General features: G+C 33.3%; 1 protein-coding gene across 1 annotated transcript in view; it reads right to left on the reverse strand.

The window, feature by feature from the left end:
- Positions 1-282: 282 nt before the first annotated feature.
- The window catches only part of BAZ1A (bromodomain adjacent to zinc finger domain 1A), a 150,056-nt gene continuing 130,973 nt past the window's right edge, over positions 283-19,365 (reverse strand). The window contains exons 20-27 of the mRNA XM_044664753.1: positions 18,991-19,145; positions 17,411-17,559; positions 8,595-8,842; positions 8,285-8,508; positions 6,262-6,743; positions 4,094-4,236; positions 2,198-2,285; positions 283-1,288 (exon numbers count right to left, since the gene is read on the reverse strand). Coding sequence (XP_044520688.1) covers positions 1,095-1,288; positions 2,198-2,285; positions 4,094-4,236; positions 6,262-6,743; positions 8,285-8,508; positions 8,595-8,842; positions 17,411-17,559; positions 18,991-19,145 — 1,683 coding nt within the window. The 3' untranslated portion in view covers positions 283-1,094. The remainder of the gene's footprint in view (positions 1,289-2,197; positions 2,286-4,093; positions 4,237-6,261; positions 6,744-8,284; positions 8,509-8,594; positions 8,843-17,410; positions 17,560-18,990; positions 19,146-19,365) is intronic.

Consider the following 19,365-nt stretch of genomic DNA (forward strand, 5'->3'; position numbering starts at 1 on the left):
AATAGAACCACTGTGCTGCATGAAATGATATGAATAATACAGAGAAGCATGGAAAGATTAGAAAGATCTTTTATAAACTGATGCAGAGTCAATAAACGTGTCAAGGAAAATAATATACACAGTAACCAACACAATCTAAATGGAAAGATCAGTAACACCTCACCTTCTTTATTCCTTAAATGTCAGGAATTTTTCCCCCCAGTTCATACAGCCTTACTTAATGTACTAAAAGGGATGTTACTGAAGACATATGCTATGGCAATAAATTCCACAAAAACAGAATACTTTGAAAAATTTATCATTTTATTTGTACACTTAAAAAGTTGTACATTGAAACTTATAATACAGTTCTGTAAAAGCTACTTATTGCTGGAAGAACTGCCAGGGAAAAGGGAGGGTGTTACCTTTTTTGGTTGATGATTAGGAAAAGTTAGAGGAATAAACAAAAACACAATAAATTTTTTAAAAAATTTAAGGAACTTTTTCCAGGTACAAATTTTATAAATACAAAAACAAATTCACAAATTTCTTCCAATACTAAATAAATATCTACTTACTAAACTCCAACTGAATACCTCCAGCTAGTATTGGTACAGTACTTTTATTGATATGCAAAAAATTTTATTCATTCATGTGTAGTGTTCAAAGGATGTGCTCATAAAAAAATCTTAGCCATTTACAGTTTCTAAACTGTGCTATAGTAGATTTCATTTATATTGATAAAAACCTTACAATACCAAAGTCTAGAACAAAAGTAAAAGATGGAAAACAAGTCAGGTGTAGAAAAAATAGTTTTGCAAGATACCTCAACACATGAATGATCTTTAAAATATATAAAAAACCTTTGTAAACAAGTACTGTATCCAATGCATCTATCAAACAGACAATGAACAAAATTGTAGCAAAGGAAATCTTTCCTAAATTCTCCTGAGTGCTTAATATTAAAATTTGAGAACATAGTGCAGGCCACACTTCAAGGTGGTTAAACAGTTGTTATTGCTTTATGATATGACTGCTTTGTAGCATGATTTAATATTCCATTTTCATGAATAGCTTTAGGTTTTCCTCAGAATAAATCCTTTAGAAGGACAAAGTTATATTCGTGACTTTTTTGCAGCTGTAGGAATAGTGTGGTCCACGTTACCAGGTGCAACATGCAGTCCAAGCTTCTGAGCTTGAATGTGGAAAAATGCTTGAAGTCTAGTTCCAGCTTTTGCTTCACTTGTATTACGAGGGTTGTACTCAAAGCAGTTTGAAAACATTAACTCAATATCTTCAATAAACTCAGCTAGAAACAAAGAGAAGTTAGAAGGTTAAAGAGCAAAAAAGTACGTTTCTGATAATAGTTTACATTTATAAAATAAAAGTGCTTAATATAAATCCTTTCATTTAGTCTTCATAATAAAAACAGTGTAAATATCCTGAATTTTACAGAGATTAAGTTACTTACCCAAGTTTACTAGTAAGTGCAAGAGTCAGGATCTGAATTCCAGATCTTCTGACTCCAAGTCCAGAATCCTTTCTATTACCATCACTTAGAAATTACATTGAGAGTGGAAGCCTTGTTATTATTTTTTAAAACCCTTACTTTCTATCTGAGTAACAACTCTAAGAGAGAAGGGCAAGTGCTCAGCAAAAACAGGATTATGTGACTTGCCCAGAGTCACACAACTTAGTGAGTGTCTTGAGGCCACATCAAACGCATCTTACACAGGTTCTCTCAACTCCAGGCCTGGTTCTCTATCCACTGTGCATATAACTGCCCCATATCATTTTAATATTAAGTGAATATGGGGGCCTGTGAAAAATAGTAGAATCCTATTTAGGATTTTAGGCCTATGTACCTATAAAAAATAGTAAAAAGGTCAAGGCACTATCAAAGCAGTTCTCAACCCATTTACTGATAATCATATTACAGTTTATCTCTGATTATATAGCACTTTTCACAATTTTAATCATTAATTATTTTTGACCCCTATTTGATTGCTTTCAATATCAGATGTTATAAAAAACAGCCTTCCCTACAATTAAAAAATAATTTGTAATTCATATACAAGTTTATAAGAATAATGAAATAACATTCTACCACTTCTAAACATTTTTCTTACTACAACACTTAATATATTCAATATTAATTGCATTAGACAGAGATAAAAATTTTTAAAAGCCTTAAGAGAAACAAATATAAATTACTTACAGGCTAGTTTATATTCACATTTGTTTACTTTTTCACGTATTATATTTAAGGCAATAGGTTTTTTGATGATGTCATAGTAGTCTGGTACCTATAAAATAATCATTTAAACATACCATTTAATAGAAAATAATATTAATCAAAGAAAATGCCTCAAACCATCAACTATTATATTAAAAATGGATATTATTGAAGGAAATTAAGGAATTGAATATTAACCTTTTAAGATACTGAACATTAACATTAGAAGCATAAAACAAAAAAGGGGAATGGATCTAAACAAAAAGTAACCATTAAGTAGGTAAGATAGTTTTACACAAAGTTCAGAAATCATATTTTTACATTTATGTAAGAATGAAGAAAGAGCATGCCATAGAGATCTAGGTTCAAGACCTGACTCTAACACTATGAGATTAAACACTAAATCTTCTCAGGACTCTAAGCCAAATCCTTAAGCCTATAAATCATATAGGAGCTGTTAATTGGTCTGCACAGTGAGGAATCACACATTCCTTTAGAAAACAAAACTAAACAGCTTCAAGTCCCTCAAATTAGATATGGAAGGGTGAAGTCATAAAAGCAGATAATGGCCAATAATGCCATAGAGACAATCAATAAGTCTCAGTACAGTTTGCCAATATCAAATATTGTCTTTTTTGGATACTAAACAGGAAATATCTTCCATACAGTAAGCAATAGGTAGTAGTAATTCTTATCAAAGGGTTAAGTGTAACAGCTAAAATTCATAGTTCCTTTATCTCATTTGATTCTAAGTACCCCATGAAGTACTTAAACTAAGGGAAATTCAGAAAGGTTAAGTGATTCAACTTCAGGTCTTCTGAGTCTAAATAAAGTACAATGATCTGCATTTTATCATGCTGTCTTCTTGACAAAAGTAAAAAATTAAGACTAGACAAATTTGCCAAACTTCTAGCAAATACAAAAATTTCATGTGACAAAACACAACTACTATCTGCTCTTTTCCTACATCCTATAAGAAATAAGTTTAGGAAACCAGATAGAAAACACATTAGGTTCAGGTGGCAGTTGGGTGGCTCGCTCAGTTCTAGGTTCAAATCTGGCCTCAGACATTTCCTAGTTGTATGACCCTGGGGACAAGTCACTTAACTCCCCCATTGCCTAGCCCTTACCTCTCTTCTGCCTTGGAACCAATACATAGTACTGGTTCCAAGACATAAGGTAAGGGTTTAAAAAAAAACCAACCACATTAATTCATCAAACCTGACTTTTGCAGGTCAGAATTTGAAATTTCCTTATACATTGTTAGTAAATAGATCATAAAGAACAATAGATGAGAGGGAAGGTATTGTTCTGCTCTACTAGCTTAAAAAAATAGGAATTTTTTATAGAGTACAATAGTTTCTTTTTTTTCTTTAGTGTAACTCTCTGAAACCTTTAGTCTAACTATTCTGAAACCCCAAAGCCATCAATAATGAAGGTACTTTTTTTTTTTAAACCCATACCTTCCATCTTAGAAATCAATACTGTGTATTGGTTCCAAGGCAGAAGAGCGGTAAGATCTAGACAATGGGGGTTAAGTGACTTGCCTAGGGTTATGCAGCTAGGAAATGTCTGAGGCCACATTTAAACCCAGGACCTCCTGTCTCTAGGCCTGGCTCTCAATCCACTGAGCCACCCAGCTACCCCTGAAGGGCATACTATTAAACTTACTTTAATTTCACTGCTGATATCATAGGTCTGAATCAGTATTATCAACACCATCTTAAGCTGATTAAATAACAAGAAGAGTAAAATTCAGCAACTGTTTTAAATAAGAAAAAAGAATTCTTTTGGACAACTTAACATTGTCTGCCTGTGAAAAATGTGAAAGTAAATATAATATCATAATATCATCAATTTATATACACTCTCACTTACTTGGATCTTGGAAACCAGTTTCAAGAAAGGCCAGCTGTCATCATGTCGTACTAGTTCTATAACAAGTTGTTCAAAAGCAGACAATTCATGGACTCCACTTTGTCTGCCTGAACTCCTTCGGTTCAATGTCTTAGAAGATGATTCTGAAGAGTAAAAGCAGAAAATCTCTCTTAGAATTAAAATATAAGTTTAAAGTATTTAATTTCTAAAAGAAAATTCAAAAGTCCAAAAGTCAAGAAAAAAACCAAGCCACAGGAGCTACCTGAAACCATTTTTTAAAAAAAAACTTATATGGCATTATTCAGTTTGTATACTTGGTAGGCTTTCCTCAAGGGGCAGGAAAAGTAAAAATGCTTATTTCTTCCTTTTAATTCTTAATCTTTCAGTTTTTCATTGGGAAAAAGTCCTAAAAAGTAGTAACAAATGCCAAGAAAAATAAAAACTTTTGAAAAATACTTAGTTTTCTTCATTTCCTTAGTTAAAAATCCTTAAAAGGATTAAAACTGAAAGCAAAATGGCTCTACTACTTCCACTACTTCTTTATGAATGTAACTTCTTCAGTGATAATAGGAAAGCAGACTATTATTGTTCTATTTTGTTCTCAATTATATAAATGGATGAAACATTACTTTTAGTTCTAAGAAAGACCTTTTAAAATGTTTTCATCACCAAAACAATTTTCTTTCCTCATTAGCTAAGTAAAGCTATAAGTTAGATTGGGTATGTGGGGAGAGGAAGAGAGGACAAGGGGGAGAGGGGGAGGGAGAGAGAGAAAGAGAGGATACACATACATATGGCTTACATATTGTATTTCTCCTAATAGAATATAAGTTCCAGGAAGGAAGGGCCCCTTCATTTTTGTCTTTATATCTCCAATACCTTACACCTGGGTAGATGCTTAATCAATGTTTTTGCCTTTATATTAAAGCTACCTAGTTTACAACCCTTCACTATACAATGAAAAGCAACTTAAAATTTTTCATAGTAAGTAGACCTAAAAAAGCCCAATTTTCCAAACCCATGCTAGAATGTACCCCCAATCAATGAAGCAGTAAAGAGAAAAGTGAATAGGGAAGTTGTATGGTTATCTAGTTTTGCCATATACTTGTACATTTGATTTGAAGTTAAGTTTCTACAAGTCATGTTTATAAGTTTTTTTAAAAATGACTCCTAAGAACTAATATAAATTTTGAATTATTTTTACAGTATCATTACCACTATATATATTTAAATTTTTAAGAGTTGAATTTTTTCAAATGAATACATTTTATGATTAGTAACTACTAATTTATTTGTTTCTTAATAATATTGATGATAAAATGATACTAATAAGACAATGTGCCAAAGAACTTATCATTTTTATTTTCTGAGCAATACAAAACCCAAACTCTGTATTATGTTTTTCCAGATGGTGAAAACAATGGAGATTAACATTTGGTAATTTTGCTAGCTTCCTATTTACTGTTTTTCATGTTAACAGATAAGTGAAAAGATACAATTTAAGAAATAAAAACTGAATGAAGTAGGTAGTTTGTTCTTCAGACAGGAAGATTCTGTTTATCTAGCATAGGTGACCATAATTCATAGAAGTATAGAAATTGAAGAAAGTTAAACTTGTCCCAATTAGGAAGTTTTTTAATATGGTATTTAAAAAAAGAAATCTAAATAAAAAAGTCTTCACAATAAGCAAAAACAATAACTTCATTAATATAAAGTCAAAGTTTGCACTTTGAATTTTTCTTCAGAATATCAAAGTTGATATTAAAAGTGATTTTCCTTTCCCTCCATCTAACATGGTATTCCAGCTAACAGCTATGAATGCTATATGCAAAAACAGTTATAGATGTTTATTATTCCTCACTCTCCTTTTTCCTCTACAAAAATTTTCAAGGGTATAAGATATGATTCTTGACTGAATAGAAGGATCCTCTAGTACAGGGGTCAGCAACCTTTTTTGGGTGAAGAGAATTTCATGAAGGAAAGGGTAGTTATCAAAGCAAAAAGTATCAAATGTTGTAAAGCAGTTAAAGACAAGGGTCTTGAGAGAGGGTCATTGGTAATTTTTAAGAAAGCAGTTTTTGAAAGCAGCAAGGGTTAGAGAAATTAAAAAGTGAGAAAGTAGGAATTGTTCCAAAGTTAAATAATTAACTAAATTAACATCTTTATACCTGTGGACTGTCTCTTCCTGCCTCTTCTCTTAGGTTCTCTATCCTGAACAGAAGAAAGTTTAGGTGTAGAATGCAAAAGGCTTGCTTCTTCACTAGACTTTGTGGCAATGACTCTGAAATTAGGGAAGTTGGAAGGGCTGTTCTCTGGAGTACTTTTAGCAGTCTTCCTGCCTCTACGCCTTCTGTGAGGACTAATTAGTTCCACAAACACATCTGCTTGTAATGAACCATGACTTTGACGAGTAGAACGGCTGGTAAGTCTTAAAGAAGCTTTAGTTTCTGTAGCAGGGGCAGATTTTATCTTTCTTAAATTTCTACCAGTAGTTCTAGATGAAGATCCAGTTGGTTTGGGTGTACTCTGCTGATTCCGTGAAGAGTATCTTCCAGAGTCCTGTCGCTGACCACGGCTTGAAAAAGAAGTACTGAGCCTGCCTCTTGTTTTTATTGGGAATCTAAGTTGTGGTCTTCCTCGTTTGGGTGGTCTAGAAATATTTTAAACATAAGAATTATAGTAAAAGTTAATAATTAACACATTTATTACTCTGCTTTGGAGATAAATACTACTATATTTACGTCTTATGCCAAGTTACTAAATGATCCCCATATAGCTCACTAAGTGCCATAAGTTTTATTTCTACTTTTAACCATTCAAGAGGAAATATGAAATGTATTTTTTTATACATTTAAAATTTTTTTTAATGATTTAAAAAACTAATTGTTTCTAGATGGCTCATAGTACTACTTAGATTGCTATGTTAAAGAAATATAAAGAAACAGAAGAGTCTTTATTTAGTTTTTCGGTCTTTTCTCCAATTAGCTGTCATTTTTACTGATGCCTTTTTATACAATTTCTCCTCAAATCATAAAGAGCATGGTTTTGCAAGCATTTAAGTGTATTCAAGAGCTAATATTGCTGAGGCACTTGATTCCTATCTAAATGAAATGCTGGTGTATAAAATGGCTAACTTGTCTACAAAATTAACTAGTGAAACTCTTATGAATCAGGCCTCAATGAAGCATTCCATTACTTTATACTGGTAAAAAAGAAAATTTGAACTAGATCTGGAGTCAACCCATAAGATTTCTAGACCAAGATATTAGAAGTATAGTACAACATATTTTTTGCATTATCTTCCCCCAACCTTTCCAAATCTGTTTACCCAGAATGCATTTATGTACAAATCTGTATAGCTTTACTTTCATGGTAACCTTATTTATGTATAATAACATTTCCTTCTCTTTTTAATACTCTCCCTTCTCCTCTCCCAAGAAGCTATGTAATCCATTAGTTCCCAACTGTTGTTTAAAAACAAAATGAAACAAAAACGAGGCTCTAATGAGCACATATCTGATCAGCCCATAATCCACACTACCACTATATCTAATAATGTAAAGATGCTTCTTGTCACTTCCATATATGTTTTTGTCTTACACTTTTACTTTCTATGTTAATTTTAACCTAATTTTACCTGCATAAAACTACTGGGGTGTGATAACTTATCTCCTAATGCAGTTTTCTACCCCAAACAGGAAAAGCCTTCTAATTCTACTAAAAATAAATTATGTATAAAGTGTTTCAATGCTAAAGAAAATAAAAGATATGAAAGTCTTTAAGAAATAAATTTATTTCAAGCCACTAGATCCATGTTGGCAAAGACATGTCACACATGCAGAGCCAACACTTGGGGAGCTGCTCCATTCCCCATTCTTCCCAGAGCCCCAGGACATTTTTTGCATAGCCCACCCCTCTGTCCAGCCACCCAAAGCAAGCACTTTCTCCCTCAGCTCTCTTCAGTAATGTAGGGGCTGCTCCAAGACAGCTTGAATTTGCCCTCTGGGCACTCAAACTCCTTAAAAGTTCATCAATGCTGTGCTAGATCATGTACTACTTTCTAAAGTATAATTAACATTACAAGGTTAATAAAGGAAAGTATATTACAATCCTAACAATCTTGTCATATCTACTTAATAACAGTAAAATATATCTAAGAATGCCAAGCTATTTCTCAAGATCATAACTCACGTCATTTCTTCTTCTTCTCTAGAATCATCATCTTCATCCTGCTCCATCTCATACTCCTCTTCCTCACTTTGCCCTACTTCATCATAATCTGTTTCTTCTTCATTTTCCATCTGTTCTGTAGTCTCTTCATCACTTTCTACAGATGGTCTCTGTCTAGAAGAAAGTCGCCTAGAACGCTGCTTTGGTCGACACTCTGGACAGAACCAGTCTCCCTCAGGTACAGTCTGAGGAATTACATAAAATGTCTACTTAAATGTGTCACTGGAGTGTGAACAATAAATGAATATGAAAAGAGAAATAAATAAAATACCTTGAGCTTTGGCCGAACACAATAGGTATGATGACCTCGATCACACCCATCACAAAGCACCATGCTTTCAGCATCACCCTTCTTTCGACAAATCTTACAACGAGCATTTAGTATAGATTTAGACCAGATGACACTACGATCCAAGGTGGAAAGATGCAGAAAGACTTGGGACAGACTAGCAGAAGAAAGAAGAGACTCTCTCCAACGGTCCAGGACTGTTTTGTAAGAACGTCCACTGTCACTGGCATCTTGAGTAAAAAGGAGAAAAAGGGATCAAACCTTTCCCTAGTAAAACTCCAAGTGGTTTGTTAAAATTGTTCTCCTATATATCTCAATTATTCATAAAATGTTAAAATACTTTTTTCCACACCTAGTTATGAGAAGATATGAACTTAGATCTTCCTATTCTAAGTCCAGTGTTCTTACATACTTTGCCACTCCACTTGATCTAACAGAGAAATAATCTAATTTGGTATCATTACCTATAGCTTAGAGCCATAACTAAAATAGATAATACATGATCTAACATACAGAACAGAAATATACAAGATACCTAGCAGATATTGTAAATTATATACAATTGAAAAATAAACAAGATACTAACAGCACAAAATGAGTAAGAGAGGTTCTTCACATAAAAGGGTTGGTTTTTTTTTAAGCAATGTAGAATTTCCATTTTAGCATTTATTTGCAAAAACCCTTTTGAGCTTTCCCTTATAACAAAGATTTTTAAAAAGCACAGCTCAGCAAAGCCAATACATTATTGAATACAGCAGTATATGCCAAATTCTAAACCCATAATCTCAATTCTACAATGATAAGAAATATAATTTCCTCAAGTCCTCTCTAAGGCAAAACTGGTCATTTTAATTAAACATAGCATAGCTTTGTTTTTTTATTGTACTCTCAGTTTACATACTTATAGTCAATATACACAATTTTCCCCATTTCTATTTACTTTAACTCCTCTTTAGGTTATAAACGATTTCCCACTGCCTCTAAATTCTGCATTATTTGTTGTAGCAATACTCCATTATATTAACATATCATAATTCCTTTAGCAGTTCTTCTATTTGATGAGCACCTACACTTTGTTCCAGTTTTTATTTACCACAAAATGTGCTGCATGATTATTTTTTTTAATCTTTAGTAAAATTTAATTTAAAAAATCATTTTACCTCCCCAAAAGAATCAATTTATGTTAGGTTTGGTCAAGACTTTTTACTCTTTGGTAAGTTTATAGGAACTTAGGAACCTAACAAATATATTAGATCACAATTAGATTTTTAAATTTAAAATTTGTGGTATCTTTTTTTTTTTTTAAACCCTTGTACTTCGGTGTATTGTCTCATAGGTGGAAGAGTGGTAAGGGTGGGAAATGGGGGTCAAGTGACCTGCCCAGGGTCACGCAGCTGGGAAGTGGCTGAGGCCGGGTTTGAACCTAGGATCTCCCATCTCCAGGCCTGACTCTCACTCCACTGAGCTACCCAGCTGCCCCCTGTGGTATCTTTTTAAAGGATACTTAGTGGGCTGCATGATTATTTTGACATATATGGACTGTTCTTTTTCAGTCTGTAGCTTTATTTTGGGTATAGGTCCAGTAATGGAATTTTTATAACAAAGACTTTGTGTTGGCTACCACTAGGACTACAATTTCTCCAATTTTAAGGCTGGACATCCAGAAGGTTTGAGTCCAGGCCAGTACTCTGCTCCTTCTATCCAATCAGTAACTAAGTCCTATACTAAAGGAGTATACTTTTGCTCTTCAGTTTAAAATTCTTAAGAATCTTTTTACAAATCTATTCCAACACTTATTAGCTACATTCATTCCTGGGCAAGAATCTATCATTCCTGGTTTTATTTCCTATATCCCATTTTCTCTATTAATTATCAATTTGCAGCAGTGATGAAAATTCCACTTGAGAGTCCAAATCCTTCAGTTCTCCTTCATAAAACTAAAGATATTCCTAACAGGTTCCCTCTTAAAAGTTAAAAACTATAAATCGACATTTCCTTCTTCCTCTTCATTTCAGACACCCAGCCTAATGAAAAAATAATTTAAAAGTTCAGCAAAATTAACCAATGTAATGGAAAAAATCTGACATGTAGTCTCCCATTACCCTCTATACAAAGGGGACAGGAGGAAATGTCTTTTCATAACTGCTCTCTGAGACTTAAATTTGGTCAATACAGTTTCAAAGCATTCATTTTTTTATTTTGTTTTCTTCCCATTTACAACAATTTTTTCCTAGTTGTTTACTTTGCACCAATCAATTCATATAAGTCTTTCCATGACCCAATGTATTAATTTTATTTCTTATAGCACAGTAAGATTCCACTATTTTCTTGTATAACCATTCCTGAGTTGTTGGCCTTCAACTTTTGTTTCCGATTCTTTGATATTATATTTTGGAGTATATGGAGCCTTTCTTTTTGTTTGCAAGTTAACAGGCTCCTAATGGTATTATTCTTCATTGTGACCCTTCCCTCTTTAATGAATACAATCTAGTCCAGGTCCTTGTATCAGGTCTTCCTATTTTTCTTTCTCACAGTTGATGCTTATGTCTTCAAGTCACTTAAACATTATTTGGTCCCATTTTTATTTTGGATTACCTTTTCTCTGTCCTCCTCTCCCTTGAAACACTGTTCTCTCTACTTCCTTAAAGCAAGTGTTCCTACTTTTCATTTTTTCCCCTTACTGTAAACTTAAGTCATAAAATACAAGAAATACAAAAATACAAAAAAATAAAGAGGATTGGGTGTGCATATGGAGTGGGGAGCCTATTGGAACTATAGTGCAATGGAAATTACAATGGGTTTGGAATCAGATTAACTGGGTTCAAATCCTGACTGGCATTTACCTGTGTGACCTTAGGCAAGTCATTTAACCTCCTTTACTGTTTTCTCAAGTGTAATATAACTAATTCTACTGACTTCATGTCTGACTTTTTGTGACTCCATTTGGTGTTTTCCTGTCAAAGATATCACAGTGGTTTGCCATTTCCTTCTAAAGCTCATTTTACAGATGAGGAAACCGAGGTAAACAGGGTTGAGTAACTTGCCCAGGGTTTACATAGTATCTGAGGCTAAATTTGAACTCGGGTCTTTCTGACTCTAGGCCCACACATATTACCACCACCAGGCAGCTTCTCCCCATGTTCCCTTCCTCTACTTGTCCTGATGCTCCCAGAACCTCCATTCTAAGAAGGATGCCAAAAATAGCCAGTTCATTTCTCCATATGCTCCACTCTTGACTTTTCATTATTCAGCTTCCTTTTATGGGTTGTCTTTCCCTTCATTTGGAATATGTTTCTTTTGGGAGGTAGTGTATTTTCTACTTTGTATTCCCAGTCCATAGTACGGTTTGTGGCACACAGCAAGCACTTAAATGCTTGTCTTGGCATGTTACAAAACTGTACTATCAAATGCCACTGAAAATCTGTGCAGCCTAATCTAGTGGGAACTCAAACATGCACAAGCACAAATCCTACTACCTATTTCTTATTTGTTGCAGATCATTTTCTTTCACAATATCTATTTTATTCTTATATGTAATTGGGAAATATTTAATGAAATAAATGTTTTTGTTTATTCCATTAAATATTTCCTAATTAAATGTAAGAAAAAAATTAACAATTAAAAAGAAGTTTTATCTCAAAATTCCCTCCCTGTCACCACTTCCCCCTTTTTGAGAAGACAAACAATTTGAAGTCATGTAAAAATATTTCCATATTAGCCATGGGGCTTGTGACTATATACTAGTGGTGGTGGGGAGGTGTTAAACTGGTGTCTTCTTTTATATAGTACAGTTATCCAAGACTCAAACACTGCCACCAGCCTACCAAGGCAAGCTTGTGTCCTTGATCCCAACCTTTAATTTTATTATTACTTGACCTTACTCTAGGAATAAACCTTTCTCTTTTATATCTTCAATCTCTTCTCTTTTGGTTTCTTTATAGCTATTTAAAAAAACACACTTGGTTCCCAGTCCTAAAAACCTGGATTCTACCACTTTCAGTCAATGCTTGCTTTTGTTCTACTCTTCAAAATGTTTACCATTACTACCACCCATACCTTCTCAGTCTCCCACAATCTGGTTCTTGCTCTTGTCTATGGAAACTACTCTCCGATACCATCAAAATATAATACTGGCTAACTCAATTGGCCTTTTCTCATACTTCATCTTCCTTGACCTTTCTGAAGTATTTTAACTTCTGGTGGGCTCTCTCCTCTCAAGGCTTGCATAACAAGTTCCTGTTCTTTGCTGGCTTTTCTTATCCCTCCCATTGCTAAAATAAGAGTTATTTTCCCCAAAGCTCTTTTTATCTCTATTCTCTCTCCCAACTGGGTAACTTCAAGATTTGTATTTCCGATGCTATTCTCTCCTTAATTATAATCTAGCATTTCAAAAGATTTACAAAATTTCTACCTGAATGTCCCCCAATACCTCAAATTCGATATACAATAAAAATCACCTTCCAGGCTGATTCTGCCATCACATTTTTGTTGATAGGATCAATATTTTCCCCAACCACTCCAGCTTAAAACTTCAATTATCTCTGACTTCTTCATCTCTCTCCTAGATCAAATTGTCAAGTATTGGTGATTCTACCTCTGTAATATATAATCTGGTTTCTTCCACTCCATTCTATTTTTATTCCCCAACTCTTCGGGTCTTCATTACAACCTCGTTGAATTAATGCAATAAACTCCTAACTGGTTTTACTACTTTTTCTCCATCCTCAGTATCAAATTATTCTCCCTAAACACAATTCTGATTGGGTCACATAATTTTCCTATTCAAAAACATTCAATAATTATTTATTGTTTACCAAATAATATCCAAAAATTCCTTAACCTAGTATCCAAGGCTCTCCAGTCTTAGATGTAATATTGCTTTTTTCAGTTTGGTCTACCTTTCATGTATCCTCTTATGCTGCAGACAAATTCTAAATACTTACCATAAACAAATACACCCTGTGTTTTTCCTATACTTGGGGTTCAGAATATCTTCTGATCTTGTCCCACATTATCTTCAACCATGCCCAAGTTCTTCTCATTCCTCAAAGCCTAACTAAAAATGGTGCTGCTACTACTACTTTTTTATTTTTTTATACCTTTACCTTCAGTCTTGGGATCAATACTACGTATTAGTTCCAAGGCAGAAGAGTGGAAAGGGTGGGCAATGGGGGGTCAAATGATTTGCCCAGGGTCACACAGCTGGGAAGTGTCTGAGGCCGGATTTGAACCTAGGACCTCCTGCTTCTAGGCCTGCTCTCAATCCACTGAGCCATCTACCTGATCCCTGTTACTACTTCTTCTTGATCATTCCTGTCATATGTAATCTCTCACTTTTGAGTCTTTATCAGTTATAGGAATATTTTTATGAATTCTCTCATGTTATATGCTATATTTCATCTTGTATTATCAGTTATTTGTGCAGGTCTCATTTCCTATATTAGTCTATAAATTCTTTTTTTTTTTTTAAAACCCTTACCTTCTGTCTTAGAATCAATACTGAGTATTGGTTCTAAGGCAGAAGAGCAGTAAGGGCTAGGCAATGGGGGTTAAGTGACTTGCCCAGGGTCACACAGCTAGGAAGTGTCTGAGGCCAGATTTGGACCCAGGACCTTCCATCTCTGGGCCTGGTTCTCACTCCACTGAGCCACCCAGCTGCCCCTTATAAATTCTTTAAGGACAATTTTGTTTGTTTTTGTATCCCCAGTGGTACTTAATTAAGACTAATGGTCAATATTTGTTCATTGAATGAATTTTCTTATTCCCAATTGCTTTCTCTAATCAGATTTTAAAACCCATCAAGTACAGTATGTCAAATACTTCTTTTGATCAATCAACAAAAAATAACTAATCAACCATATGCAAAGTAAGGTACTAGGTGATGAGGCACTTAATTCTGAATTCTGTAGAAGCAAGAATCTTTATCTCAACCATTTTCTGATTTGTTGCTACCATACCCTAACTTATATAGTGGATATGTACAGGTATGAATTTTCTGGGATCATGCATCCTTCATTTCTTTCCCCATAGCTTTTCAACTTCTGTTTGGAAAACTACAATCAATATTATTATTATCTCTGAAAAGGGTATATCAATGGACTTTTGTTCCATCCTAATTGACTTCCCAGCTGAAATAATTTTCTCCTTCACTTTTATGTCTCTATATATGTTGCCTATTTCTATTAAAATGTTAGCTCTGTGAGCTTGGACAGTCTCACTCTTTTGGCTACACAAGTCATACTTTACTTTCAGAACTTTAACAAGATACTTTTGTTGCTTTCCATCTGAATGCCTTGTAGCACCCTTTTGCCAGTGCTAAATTCCTCCCAGAATCTCCATATTAAGGACCCCAGACCAGAAAAGCAAAAACAACAACAAAAATCAGGCAAGTATTCTTCTGACATTTGTGCAAATTTGTAAGCCAGTCAGATGAAGTTTTCTTTCTAAAAAAGAATGTATAGTTATTAAAATGAAATTAAAATGGGAGAATATTAACTAAGACTAGTGAAGATTAGTGACAAATAACATAATACCCCCAACTATAAGCATTGGAAATTCTTTTTAAAAAATTAAAAAGATGAACAATTTACCATCTTTCTCACTAGACTGTCCTCTTTTTCTTGTCCTCCTTTTTGTTTCTATCTCCTTTTTGATCTCTTTTATTAATTTCTGTATTGTCTAATTTTAAATTGATAAAGTTGATCCAAACATCTTTTTATAGCTCAGTAAGCTATATATATTTATAAGCATAAATGCTAAAATGTTTACCTTAAAGCCAAAAATTGTGGGCTGAATCCAAGTTTTTGAATTGAATGACAATGCAGGCACAGCATATTTTTCAAATGAGGGGTATTATCTAACTACTAAAATATATTGTATTTAAAATGATGTTAAATACTCAATAGATGATCCAAATCATAAATTCTTACTGGAAAAAATTAACATAACTAACTAATATAATTCTTTTGAGTTGGAAAATCAATTCCATTGAGAGAAAAACAAATTAAAATGCTCATATTAAGCACTTTCGAAGAGCTAAAGCACTGTATTAAATGCTGTTAATATAAATACAAAGTAAAATCAATACTTGACCTGCCATTAATGAGCTTATATTCTAAGGGAAGCAATAACACACACAGAGGAGACTATGGTCATAGAAGGATTCAGTAAAGAAAATTACTGGGAGGTAAGTGGGTTAACAGGGTAATACTGACATATCCTATCATCCAGAAACAAGGCAGATTTGATGTGATGAATCATATAAATGACATTTGCAGGAAATTTTCTCCATAAAGAATCCAGGTCTATGGAAGCAAACAGATCTCTCTACATTTAAGTGGAGTTCTGAATACAGATTTTAAAAAGACATTCCACTAATATATTTCCATTTCTGAAAACATGAATGGATGAACAGAACTTTAAAGTGATAGGCTTTAGGTATCATTGGAGTCTAATAGTACCCCAATTTTACTTAATGAGAAATCAAATTCTTAAATAAGAAATCCTACGATCCAAAAGACCCAAGTTTAGATGAGCTTGAGACAAATTCTTAAATTGATAACTTCCTAAAAGATAGCACAAGAGACATTTACATAAAACAGAAATTTTACTCAAAACTTAACTTACATAATAGAAATTCTACTCAAACTTTAAAAAATTAACAAATAAAAACCTTCCTCTTTTTCCCCTAACAGATAATTTATGGATACTTCTTTTTTGGTAGACATTATATTTCAGATGTGAAAAGGTTTATTATTAGTTTACTTTTTTTTTTTTTTAACTTTTTGAATACAGAATCACTTTCCCAGAGATGGATGTATAAAAGTTGGGTTCCTAGCCAACTCACAAAAACCTGCTAAAATAAATAAATAATATTCCTACACAAAATAAGCATTTGAAACTTGGGTTACTAGGAACATATCTACTTGCCTTTAATCCTTTCTACACTTTCAAATGAGAAGTCAACTAATTCTAGAGATCAACTAGTTCTCTAGATATTTTGAAACCAGAACTAGAGAGGACTACACACTCTGGTTTGGACTCATTTTTCATAAAGTTGTGTTGATTACTCAGGGTTGGAAATTCAAAGAATTTAAAAAGGTCTTTGCTATTTTGTGTCATATCCACCTTTTACCTCTATTCAAAACTTATTAAAAGTGGCCAGGGAGAGACAGTAAAATCCCCAACTGGGAAGATGAATGAGTAATTATCAGTTCTACAAGCAAGGAAAAAACTTAGTAAAAATAAATTGGCATATACTACTACCACTATGAAAATCCATAAATTTGGCAAGCCCTTCTGTTACTAGAAAGCATTATTAATCCACTACTAAAAGTTTGTCAACTTCAGTAAGGGCAAGTTTAATATTACAAAATATTATAAGTAACACAGAAACTCTTAAAACATTTTTCCCAAACAAAGGAAATTACATAGTTCATGAAACCTAAACATAAAGAGTATTCCAACCATTGGTAAAAGGGTTCGGCAGGAAAGCAAGAAATACAATATAACACAAGTATTCTTTAATGATACATAAACCAATGTATTTCAAATAAAGACAATGACTCATTATCCTACTTGAGTGCTATAACTTCATTTGAGAAAACCTTAAATATTAAAATGAAGGAACACTACAATGACTTATAATTACTTCAGCTTTGTATAATTTAACAACTACAACACAGAAAACAATACATTTATTCATTCAATAAAACTGAATTATTTATGGAGGAAAGGAAATGTTTAAACATTAAGTAAAATATACTAGTAAAATTAAAATAATGAAAACCAGATATTACCAAGTGGTGCTTTGAGAAATCGTCGTTCAATGCCTTGTTCTATTTGAAGTAATGCAGTAGCCAGGTAATGAACCACTTTACTGACTGGCTGGGGTGTGTTTGTATTGGCTGAAACAGTATTTGGAACTTCAGTTTTGGTTCCAAGCAGTCTAAAATTTAAATAATAAAATAGTTTATATTGTGGTATGTTAAGTCTTTTACATAGGATATGAAATAAAGCAGTTTTCTAACTTAAAATATTTTTGCCTGTCTTCTTAAGAAAGATTTATATTGATATTAGTAAATTTGGGTAAATGAACTATTAGAATGTGTTTTTTCTTTAAGACAGCAATATTCTCATGGTTTGAATAAGACTTGGGAAGAACAAGATATTTTGCCATATTAATCTTAAGTAAAATATCAAAACGCTTTTGCTTGGGGCAGGTTCTGACCAAAAATTTGATCAAGTTGATCCAGTAATAATTTTGCTTGATCACTAAAAGACTGAGACAATATTTGATTTTATACCATAGAATTACAACCTTTTCGCCTACATTTGACTTGGAGTTAGCTTTGTTAAGAGACTGTTTAACAGATCATTTAATCCAACTGTCTCATTAAACAGTTAAGAAAATGAGAGACCCAAGAGTATTACCAAGCAGGAGTCACACAATTGTTAAGCAACAAAGCTGGGCTTCAAACCCTTCTCTATTGACTCCAAATCAGTAAAAAAAAAAAATTTTAAACCCATACCTTGCTTCTTGGAATCAATACTGCGTATTGGTTCCAAGGCAGAAGAGTGGTAAGGGCTAGGCAATGGGGGTTAAATGATTTGTCGAGGGTCACATAGCTAGGAAGTGTCTGATGTCACTTTTGAACCCAGGACCCTCCCATTTCTGGGCCTGACTCTCAATCTATTGAGCCACCAAGTTGCCTACCAAATCAGTAAATTTCCTACTACTTGATGTTTCCCCTTATTTTAAACACCACATCTAAAGAAGTTTTGCTTTTAAAAGTATCTGATTGAAATTTATCACATTAAAGAGGCTTTAATAATTAAAAGTCAAATGTAATGGAAACTTAATAGATTTAAGAGAATTACTGTCAAGAAAAGGCCAGCTTTAGGATATGAAGATATATTAATTACCTGGTCAAAAATGTATTTGTAATAACACAGATTAAATAAGAGGTAAAATGATTTAGCAGATAAAAATTGGAATCAAGAAGACCTAGGTCCAAGTCTAATGCCTATTAGCTGGATGACCATTAGCAAATCCCTTAATTTTTTGGTGTCCATAGCAAACTCTCTTGTCTAAAGTTACAGAGGAAATACAAGATCTGCATCAACTGAGGGAGATTCCACAGTGGAAATTATCTGTATCAATGAAATTATATGTCTAGAAACAACTCTCTCACACAAAATCCATTCCCCCTTTACATAAAATACTGTGCCCTCCTCCCACAATCCATTAAAAAGATCAACTAATAACAAATTCAAATGGTAAATAGAAATAATATTCTTTATAATGAAATCATGCTTGAATAATTTGACTTTCAAGAAAAAGTATAATTATGCCTACTGGAGAAAAAGCTTATCTCACCTGTCTTTTACAAGGAACTTTGATTGATCATCAATTTCCATTTCTTCCACATCTTCACTCACAGATTTAATGATCCCATTTTCCTTGTTTTCCTCACTTAGTAGCTCATATCGTCCTTTTTCTAAGGCTGTTCTCCAAGTCTGTCTGTCTGTAACCTGAAACAAAATTTTGGTATTTTGGTAATTGTGAATTGTTATGGGTTAACAAGTAGTTTTTATGATGTTTATAACTACTTTAGAACATCAAGATTGGTGTTCCACTTTGATGACAACTTTGCAATGTTCCAATCCCAAAAGGTCGGTGTGCCCTAAAGAGTTGAAATAATTAAGTATACTGAGGTATATGTGAACCCTCAGTATCCCTCAGTTAAGTAAG

This window comes from Gracilinanus agilis, chromosome 2 (genome assembly GCF_016433145.1).
Source record: "Gracilinanus agilis isolate LMUSP501 chromosome 2, AgileGrace, whole genome shotgun sequence".
Lineage (NCBI taxonomy): Eukaryota > Metazoa > Chordata > Mammalia > Didelphimorphia > Didelphidae > Gracilinanus > Gracilinanus agilis.